We start from the raw sequence: 10,915 nt of genomic DNA on the forward strand, positions 1-10,915 counted from the left end.
ACATCAATTTTAGATTTCTTTTATTAACCTCAATTTTCTTTTGAAATCATTAGTCTCATTTTTAATTCTGCAGATAATTACTATTATTATAAACATTATTTAGGGATTATGGAAACAAAAAGATAATTATTCTAATAATTAAATTTTATAAATTTTAATATTTATAAAATTATAAAATTGAGTAATATTGGATTTTGTAAAAGAAAATGTAGAAATATTAGAGTTTTTCGTAAGCATTAAATGAAAAAAATATATTTATTTATTTATTTTGTCCCATAATTTTTATTAATTTTATTTTTTAATATATACTAATTTTTTTAATTATATTTATTTTAAAAATATTAAATTTTATTAAATATTAAGAGGTATTTTATAAAAATTAAAAATAAAATAAAACTATAATAGTATTATAATTTAAAAAAATAACAATAATTTTAAAATAATAAAAAATAAATAAGATAAAAATTATAGAAATAGAGTATACAAAAATAACAACAGAGGCGAGTATAGAATAATAAAAGAAAGGGAAATTTACTTTTTAGTCCTTGAGATTTAACGTAATTAACACTTTTATCCCTCTATTTTGGCGACCCAACACTTAAGTCCCTCACTTTCTCTTTCGTCCAAATTCGTAGTCCTTCCGTCCATTTAAACCGTTTGGTCAAAGAGTCAAAGGTGAGATGTGATAATTTTTTCCAAAAATACCATTTTTTCAATGTGAAATTCCAAAAGAAGAAGAAGAAGAAGAAGAAGAAGAAGAAGAAGAAGAAGAAGAAGAAGAAGAAGAAGAAGAAGAAGAAGAAGAAGAAGAAGCTGCAGAAGCTGCAGAAAGAGTAGAAAGAAGAAGAAGAAGAAGTTGCAGAAAGGGGAAGAAGAAGAAGAAGAAAAAGAAGAGGGTTAATTTTATCAATTCACGTGTTCCAAACGGCTATTTTGGACGGAAGGACTACGAAATTGGACAGAAAAGAAAGTGAGGGACTTAAGTGTTGGGTCGTCAAAATAGAAGGACAGAAGTGTTAATTACGTTAAACCTCAGGGATTACAAAGTAATTTTCCCTTAAAGACAAAAAAAAAGAAACGGAAAAAGACAGGTGAAGGCTGAATCAGCAACTGCGATTTGAAAACCCTAAAGAAGCTCATTTGACTCGTCTGACTGTCTTGTGAGAGAAGGGAAAGAGAGCAAGAGAGAACTCGAATCTTGAATCGACTCCATCGTCACTATCAATCTTCTTCAGGTATATACTCTTCAATTTCAGTTTTTACTCTTCTTCTTTTTATATTTTGGGTTGGCTTCTAGTGATTCTTCTTTCAGGTCTTGATTTTGATCTGTAATTATCTACTTAGCTTGCTGCTTTTGGGAGTTTTCTTCTTTCTTTCTTTCTTTCTTTTTCTCTGCTAGGGCTACTAGAAACAGATCTTTCTTATTTGTGCGCTTTGCTAACTTTCTTAGTGAATTCAATTTGATTAGATGGATAAAAGTACCAGAGGCTGTAAATCTTATTGGAAATTTGCAGACTTTGTGAAAGTAATGTCCTCGTATGTAACAAGATCTTTAGTTAAGTGAGAGTCAGAAATTAGGCTCAATCTAGAGTTTGGAGGAGCTATGTTTAATGTTTAATCGGGTTTCATTTTTTCACCCGAAATTAACTGAAAAGAAAACGGACTCTAGTCTTGATGGGCTGGACTAGGCTTTAGGTTTTGATCAGGAACTTATATTTGGAATCGATATGGTTATGAAAATTGCAGGTAGATAAATAGTCTGTGTCTATCATGCAGCATTTATTTTATGTTAATATCTGTCTCTGGATTGTTTCATTGACATATGCATTGTTGCATCACCATCATTAATTCATAATATGTTCGTGGCGAAATTGCTTGCATAATCTGCATAAGGCCATGTTCAATGTCTTTTCTACTGTTGTATTACTTCTTTTCCCCCTTCTCTCATCTTGTTAGGCTTTTAAGTTGAATTTATAAAATGTTGCACTTGTATTTTCTTATTCATGCTTGCTCATTCACCATCATGTACTAAGTTTCGGCATGAATGAAAGCCTCCATAGCCCAATGGATAAGGCGCTGGTCTGTGGAACCAGGTATTCTGGGTTTGATACCCGGTGGAGCCATGATGTGAAGCTTGTTTGACTTTGCTGATTTTTTTTTTCTTGAAATGGTAAAAGGTCTGCTTATAGGACCACGAAATCAGTCCTCTACAGGATATCCTTACTTCCAGTTCCAACACCCTATGCTATAAACTATATATTTTAAATTCAACATTGGATAATGGAGTGATTGATCAGCAAATAATGAATGAATAAATAAATCAATAACTCTAGTATAGTTACCATATGTTCTCATTTGAGAAATTCATGCCTCCTTTAATTTGGTAGCTGAACCACTAGCCTTTGTGAACTAGAATTTCAGTAAGTTTAAAAATGCCACTAACTCACCAGGACTAGAATAAGGGTTTTGAGCAATCTGCCTGTCAAAGGGGTGCTAATTGTTCCCACTGGCCGCATGATTTATTTCTTTCCCTTAGTAGTCAAGAGGCTTAACCCCAATTATTCTGCTGATGATCATATTGTTGGATGCCATCTGAGTTAACATGGTGTTAAAAGGTCCTCTAGTTCATTTGCAAGGTGCACAAATGATTAAACATGAGGGATGTATTTCCTTGGACAGGTTTTATTTCTATCAATGGGGATGTGCTTTATTCCTTGACATTGATGGAAAAGCTTGCTTATGTCCTTTGATTTGCTATCTTGATATTCTGAGAGTTTGATTTGCTATCTTTATATTTTGAGAGCTTGTCATTGGTCATTGCATTAATGAAAACTGCCGTTAAAGGTAACAGGCTTTTTCTAGGTATTGGATTAGACTTTTTATTCCCCCTGGTTTTCCTTTATTTCTGCTATCGTGATTACCTTCTTATCCTGTCAAGTTATCGTGCTTGCTGTCACTATATTCAGTGCCAGATTAAAACTATCTGAAGCAGAATGTTAGCAAGCAATAGCATAGCTAGAAGGTAAGTAGGCTTTTGCCATGCCTTTACCAGGAGCAGTTTGTTTATCTCTAAGATGCACTAATGTTGTTGCCAATTTTTTTCTTGTGAAAATTTTATAAGAACTTGAGAACAACTTAATAGACATCCTCCTTAATCAAAACATTTTTACACCAATGTTTGTTGTATGAAGTACATATCCTTACAATGCAAGTATTCTTATATGTGGATGGTAATGGAATGCTTTCTCCTTATCTTTGCTTGCATTTCTACCTAAATGCAAGCATGGCCATTACATTGTATGTATGCTAGCTTCTCTCTGTAAAATTTGCTTCTGTGCACTTCTTATTTTATTATTTAATTGATTATTTAAAATAACTAATTTTAATTTCCTTTTCTGTTACTCTGCTTTCCTTCTTGAATATTTTTGGACACAGACCTGTGTAGGGTGTATATCTATCAGGTGTCTACCTTTGCTGAAAATGGCAGATGGTCAGGAATCAGATAAGAATATTGAAATATGGAAAATCAAAAAGTTGATCAAGGCATTGGAGTCAGCGAGGGGTAATGGTACGAGCATGATATCTCTTATAATGCCTCCTCGTGATCAAATATCTCGGGTCACAAAGATGCTGGGTGATGAATTTGGAACTGCTTCAAACATTAAAAGTAGGGTCAACCGGCAGTCTGTCTTGGCTGCCATTACATCTGCTCAACAGAGGTTGAAGCTGTATAACAAGGTTCCTCCCAATGGGCTGGTGCTTTATACAGGAACAGTTGTTACTGAAGATGGGAAGGAAAAGAAGGTGACAATTGATTTTGAGCCTTTCAAGCCTATAAATGCATCGCTTTACCTTTGTGACAACAAGTTCCACACAGAAGCACTTAACGAACTCTTAGAATCTGATGACAAGTTTGGTTTTATTGTCATGGATGGAAACGGCACCCTGTTTGGAACATTAAGTGGTAACACACGAGAAGTGCTTCATAAATTCACTGTTGATCTACCGAAGAAGCATGGAAGAGGAGGGCAGTCTGCACTTCGTTTTGCTCGCCTTCGGATGGAAAAACGACACAACTATGTCAGGAAAACTGCAGAGCTTGCCACACAGTTCTTCATTAATCCTGCGACCAGTCAGCCAAATGTTTCTGGGCTGATATTGGCTGGTTCAGCTGACTTCAAGACTGAATTGAGCCAGTCAGATATGTTCGATCCTCGTTTGCAAGCAAAGATATTGAATGTGGTTGATGTTTCTTATGGGGGAGAGAACGGTTTCAACCAAGCTATTGAGCTGTCAGCTGAAATTCTATCAAATGTAAAATTCATACAGGAAAAACGCCTGATTGGGAAATACTTTGAGGAGATCAGCCAAGACACTGGAAAGTATGTCTTTGGTGTTGATGACACGCTGAAGGCTCTAGAAATGGGTGCTGTTGAAACCCTTATTGTGTGGGAAAATCTAGATATTAATCGCTATGCTCTTAAAAACAGTGTTACTGGTGAAATAATTATAAAGCACTTGAACAAGGAGCAAGAGGCTGATCAGAGTAACTTCAGGGATTCGGCCAGCTCTGCTGAGTTGGAGGTTCAGGAAAAGATGCCTTTGCTGGAGTGGTTTGCCAATGAATACAAGCGTTTTGGTTGTTCGCTTGAATTTGTTACAAACAAATCTCAAGAGGGATCACAGTTTTGCAGAGGATTTGGTGGAATTGGGGGTATTCTCCGCTACCAGCTCGACATTAGATCTTTTGATGAGTTGTCTGATGATGGAGCAGTTTATGAGGATTCTGATTAAGAGTTAGGATTGAGGCTAAGAGTTCATACGCCATGTTGATGAATGATGTGGAAGCCTGTATCAGTGTGATGGATCTTTGTTACTGATATTGCAAGAAACTTCATACAAATAATTTTCTTACATTGCTGCTTTTCATTTGAATGTTTAAAATGTTTCAATGATTCCCCATTTTAATTTCTCAACTCTTCGGATTTTTTTTCCTTCGGGTTTTGTGCAATGTGCCAAATTATTATGGTTTTTTTGCGGACTTATCAAAAGTATATCTTTTTTATGGTTTATTATCAACTAGGTGGTGTTGAAAGGAAGGGCTGGAATCTTGTCGGATTTGGGATCTTAGCAGTATGTTATTTTGTGTTGTAGTTACCTTGGCCAGCTTCTTAATTTGAGCTATGAAATATATTGAGGACTTTGTCTACTTGGTAGTGAGAATGGTGTAGATTATCTCCTCTCCATGAAGCTACGAGTAATAGAGTACAATAATTCGTTCACTTCAGTAACACATTTAAATCATTCCGTTTATCTGAACAGTTACTACTTTAATATAAATTGCTATCATGGCTCTCTGATGGGAAAGAGACAGAAGGGGAAGAGATAACATTTTATCAAAATAAGCATTAAAAAGGATATGTAAACTCAGCACCACAAGATCTTTAAGGAACTGGAAGTATATACCAAATTCAAATTCAAGTTTCAGTGCATAATGTGCCGTTTCAACCAATGGGGTAGAATTATAAGGAATAATCTGATTCATCAGAATCACTTCTCTCAGGCTCCTCGGCATCAGCTGCTGCCTCTTGAACATCAGGCTTTGCTGCAGCTTCAGGCGAAGTTTTCTTAATTGCAGTGCAGGAATTTTGATTGCCATCTTCATCTTGCTCATTCGCTTCAACATGTAGCCACACGGTTAAGGATTTACTTTGTAGGATTAAATGAACATAACATAAGATCAAACCATTAACTACAGAATAGATAAGCTCTATACTAGTGTGATCAAGTGCCGGGGAAGAACCCTTTCTAACCAAACCTTGTTTTATTGTCTCCATAATTTAATATAACTAACTACTTAATCCCTCTATTATTCCCTTATCCCTAATTAGTTGCTGCAATTTTAAAATTAAAACTATTTGATCTCTACAGCCGCCTCAACCAAATAGTAAGTTTTCCTTCCACAAAAAAGCGCTTTACACCTTAATGATACTAAATTTGAAGGATATCAGCATTTTCAATAGTTCCACCAGCCATAATGTTCAGCAGATCCTTCTCAACACGCTGGACAAGCTCAGGCTGTAAAGTGCAATACCACCATTAGTACAGATGACATGAAGAAAAGGAAAATATGCAATTTAGCCACGCACATATATACATCTTAGGGTCTATTTGGCATTGCTGTCAGAGGCTGTTGTTGAAAAAAACACTTCCTCAAAAATCCAATTTAGAAGATATTATATTTGACATAATTTAATCATAAAAACACCAAAATAACAAAACAACTTTTCCCAAACTGTTTTCTCAACCGCATCCAAAATGGTGCTTTTTCAAAAAAGCAATTTTTTGAGCCCCAAACTCAATACCAAACACCCCTCTTAAGTAATTGCATAATCCAATAACTCAAAATTAGTTGCAACTTGTAATTTATTATATATATATATATATATATATATTAGCAGGTCAATAAAATCACATGCAACAGTTTGCAAATTTTTTCTTGTAAAAAAAAATTTGTACATTCAGGTCTGGCTCCCTGCGGAATCGTCGTTTTCGAGCATCCCTCATAGGAGGATTGATACCATGCCTGTACTCCACTGCCTCTGGGGCATTGTCACTTGCTTCGGTAACCATAATCATCTGTCAACAATAATTGTAATTGCATTTAGAAATGAAAAATTCAAGTCTTTAAAATATAAATGCAAAGTCAGTTAATGAACGCTCTTACCTGACCAATATCAGCAGTTTTGACTAGCGAAGAATCATCATAAGTTTTGTAAGATTCTACAACACAAGGAAGCTCTAAGAGAGAAGCAGGGAAATGGTCGTTGCCAATGACAAATGTGCCACTCCTGCCATCCCCTGTACATAAGATAGTCACATTTGAAAATATACCAAGATCCATAGCAAATAAGAAAGAATGGCAGCAGCAGAGAACAAGAGAGAAGTGTACAAAGGTAACAGACACTTGTGGTCATGTTATATTTCCCAATTATGGGAAAATCAAAACACAAGACCTTCCTGATATGATACTTATATAGCCATGCAAAAATGTTTCCAATTGTTCAGGAATATTGCTTTTCCCCCAACAAAACTAAAAATTCAAATATAAATATGACAACATCCAATACAAGAGAGATTTTTATGAAATATGGGAGATTTACACGTCATTGGATAATAATGTCAATATTCTGTTAGTGAAATTTTAAGTGTAGTCTTTTTCTTTATATTCAGGGCTAAAGGGAAAGAGGGATGAAAGTATTTACTAAAATCAACAGTTAGGGACATTATAATAAGTTTCTCAAAACACAGGCATCAACTTGTTAATAATGCATTACCAGAGACATTTTTATAATTCACCCAACAAGTAATGCAACCAATTTCAACTAGTTTGGGTTAAGTAAAGCAGTCTTACCTATACAAGAAAAGAAAAAAGCAACAACCAAGAAAAGCTTAACAAACAAATATGGCATAGCCTGATTTAGTTCAGTGACTAAAGGCATATTACTAGTCTGACCCCATCCCTACTTATATATAAGGTAGGAAGGGTAATACCAAAATAAATGCAACCAATTCTTGGAAAAAATGTGAGGGAAGAATCAAAGGCTCACCAGAAAATGACAAATCTAATGATTGATCTTCAGAAGATGGAGCACTTTCACTCAAAAGACGATCTAACCGCTCTCCAACAGAAGCTGGGACTCTTAGTATGAACTGCTCCTCCATACTGAAAAAATCATCAAACCAATCTGCACTTTACAATTACATACTAAATCATAGGAAGTAAAATCCTTCTTCCCATCAACACGCACGCATAAAAATTTAAAGTGATGGCTCCAATAAGACATTAATTGGCATACAACTTTTTTTCTAAAACCAGAATTGACATCAAATCGCATGCAATTATAAAGGCAAGACCTAACAATGCCATTAAATCCCATCACAGAGAGAGAGAATGTACTTAATGAAAGAGAAGGGTCGGGTATCAACCAGATTGATTACGAGATCGACGCCAATTCTGGCCTTGTCGCCTTGAAGCGTTTCGTTTGTTTAAACGTTGCCCGCGAAGAAAGCTTTATAGGGTTGAGATCCGAGGAGTGAGCGGGACGAAAATGAAATTATTATATAGTTTCTTATATTACAATTAAATTTATTGATTAATTTTTAATTTTAAAAAATATATTAAAATATTTTAAAAATTTTTAAAATTTTTAATAATTAATCTTTTTTAATTTTATTTATTAAATATTTTATTATTTAATATTTATAATTTAAAAAATTTAATTTATTTTTTAATTTTATAAAAAATATATTAATTAGTTTTTTATATTAAAAATATTTTAAATTTTCTATAATAATTAATAATGAAAATTAATAAAATAATTAATTAATTAATATTTTAAAATATTTTAATATTTTTTAAATTGAGAAATAAATTTATTTATACTATAAAAATTAAATAATAATTTTTGAAAAAATAGGAAAAAAATTTCAAATAAGCTGCATAATTTCGTTTAAATATTTTCAGTTTAACATTGTTGTTAAATAAAATCCTAAATAAAATAAATATTTTTTTTTTGAAACTTTTTAGTATTAAAATTATTTATTATTTGTTTTTATTAAAATTAATAATCAATCTCAAATAATTAAAATTATAAGATACTTTATTAGATGGCGATTACTTATATTTAAAAATAAAAATTTAGAATTTTATTTGATAAGCAAGATTTAAACTTTTGCTAAAACTTTTTAGCAGCATCTCTTAGAAGGACAGAAAAAAAAAGGGTTAATATATAAAAAAATAATGAAAATATTTTTTAATAAAAATTGCCAATTGACCTTCCATTTATGAAAATATATTTATTATTTAAAAAGAGAATTTAATGTTTAAATTTATGAATCATCAATTTAGATAAATTAATCTTAATCAACCGCGCGTTTTAATATTCGTTATAATAAAAATAATCAAATTATATTTATAGGTATATATTTATTATATATATAATTATTATTATTTAAAAATTTTATATATTACTTTTTATTATTTTAATATTATTTAATATTTAAATGTATTATTTTAATAAATTTATGACATAAATTTGACCTTTTTTTAAAAAATATTTTTAAACTTTTAATATTTATATATAACTCAAAATTTAAATTTTTTATTATTGTTAAATTAATTTAAATAATAAAATAATTATCTACTTAATTTATCATTCACTATAAATTTAAATTCAATTATAAAATTATCATCCTCTTATAAATTTAAATATATAAATATTTAAAATTTTATTAACTTTAAATTAATTTAAATCATAAAATTATTGTCTACTTAAATTTTAGTTTTTTTTAAATATTAAAATATTTTAATATAAAAATAGTTTTTATTTTATTTCCTAATGTAATATATCATAAAATTTTCACTCTTAATATATTTAACATTTTACTCTTGTTTTTCAACTATAAAATTAATTGAAATAATAAAATTATTATCTATTATCAACTATAAAATAATTAAAGGTTATTGTGAATAAATAAATATAAATTTATTATTTTAATAATTAACTAATATTTGAATATATTATTTTAATAATTTTAATTTTAAAATTAATCTAGTAGCATTTTTATTAATTTAAGTACTTCTTTTATTTTTTTAAAAAACTCTAAAGTTAATTTAAATAATAAAATTATCATCTAAATTATATCTTTATTTAAAAAATTTAATATCACTATATTTTTATATATATTCTTTAAATTTTCTTAACTAATTATAAAATTAATTTAAATAATAACATATATAAATAACATAACATAATATAAATAACATATATATAATAGAAATGTTCATAGTTAAAATAATTACAAATAAGGATAAATTAACTTATTTTTACAATAATTTTATTAAAATATATTTAAATCATAATACAATAAGAATTTAATTTTAAAATTAAATAAAAATAATTTATAGACGAATATTTGTATTAGATAATAGAAATAATCTTTAGTTTCATTAAAATAAGTATAACTAATTCACTTAAATTAATAAAAGAAAGTAAATATTTGAAGGAGTTTTAAAAATAAATAAAAGTAATGTAAAAATGTTTTAACTAGCTTATAAACATACTAAAAAGTAATCTTGTAAAAATAGCAATAATCATTGGGAGGGAGGAAGAGAAATGGTGTGTAGAAGATAGGAAATTGTTAAATACATTTAAAATTTGATGAATTTAATTAATTACTCCTCTTATATTTACTTTAATTTTCATATTATGTAAGAATATATAATTAAAATAATAAGATAATATAGTTTTTTATTATTAATATTAATTTTAAAAAATAAGATATATAAATAAATTTATATATAAAAATTTTAATAAGATTCTTACAGTATAAAAAATATTTTATATAAATTAAATTTTTTAAATATTTCGTATATCAAAAAATATAAAAAAATGTCTAAATTTTATTGTTTTTTAATATATTCTCTACTCGTATTATTTATTAAAAATTAAATAATTTATAGCACTAAACTATTTTTATAACTAATAAGTTATATTTTTAATATACAAATTAAATAAAGACATTGATAGTGAACTAATAAATAAAAAAAACGTATAATTTTACTCGGAAAAAAAAGTAAATGAATCTATTTTTATAGTACGAAGAAGTATTAAATATTTTATAGTTTATTAATTTTTTATTACCACATCAATTAATTAATCTATTTAAATATAAGTGTACTATTTATTGATTAAAGAAAATACGATGCTTAAATTGATCCAACTGGTGATTTTAAAATACTAAAGGATTTAATTCCTAAACTTTTGAAGAAATTGATTTCTACATTAACGATTTTATTATAGATAAACTTTAACTCTTAAGAGCAAGAATTTATATGAATTTTTTTTGTAAA

The 10,915-nt window shown here is 29.2% G+C and overlaps 2 protein-coding genes across 5 annotated transcripts; one reads left to right on the forward strand and one right to left on the reverse strand.

Moving 5' to 3' along the window:
* The first annotated feature begins 1,064 nt into the window (after positions 1-1,064).
* LOC110613454 (eukaryotic peptide chain release factor subunit 1-3) lies at positions 1,065-5,042 on the forward strand. The gene is made up of 2 exons (XM_021754593.2): positions 1,065-1,235; positions 3,436-5,042. Exon 2 carries the CDS (start codon positions 3,481-3,483, stop codon positions 4,792-4,794), a length of 1,314 nt encoding a protein of 437 aa, XP_021610285.1. The 5' UTR covers positions 1,065-1,235; positions 3,436-3,480; the 3' UTR covers positions 4,795-5,042.
* Positions 5,043-5,377: 335 nt separating this feature from the next.
* Positions 5,378-8,105, reverse strand: LOC110613455 (transcription initiation factor TFIID subunit 7). Of its 4 annotated transcripts, none has more exons than XM_021754595.2 (6): positions 7,990-8,105; positions 7,611-7,726; positions 6,728-6,861; positions 6,520-6,639; positions 6,009-6,078; positions 5,378-5,686 (listed from the first exon to the last, which is right to left on the reverse strand). In XM_021754595.2, exons 2-6 carry the CDS (start codon positions 7,723-7,725, stop codon positions 5,523-5,525), a joined length of 603 nt encoding a protein of 200 aa, XP_021610287.1. In that variant the 5' UTR covers position 7,726; positions 7,990-8,105; the 3' UTR covers positions 5,378-5,522. The 4 variants fall into 4 exon arrangements, with proteins under 4 accessions (XP_021610287.1, XP_021610286.1, XP_021610288.1 ...); XM_021754594.2 differs by having other exon boundaries at positions 7,961-8,098; XM_021754596.2 differs by having other exon boundaries at positions 7,611-7,748; positions 7,961-8,094.
* Positions 8,106-10,915: the final 2,810 nt, after the last annotated feature.

Source organism: Manihot esculenta, chromosome 4 (assembly GCF_001659605.2).
Source record: "Manihot esculenta cultivar AM560-2 chromosome 4, M.esculenta_v8, whole genome shotgun sequence".
Taxonomy (NCBI): domain Eukaryota; kingdom Viridiplantae; phylum Streptophyta; class Magnoliopsida; order Malpighiales; family Euphorbiaceae; genus Manihot; species Manihot esculenta.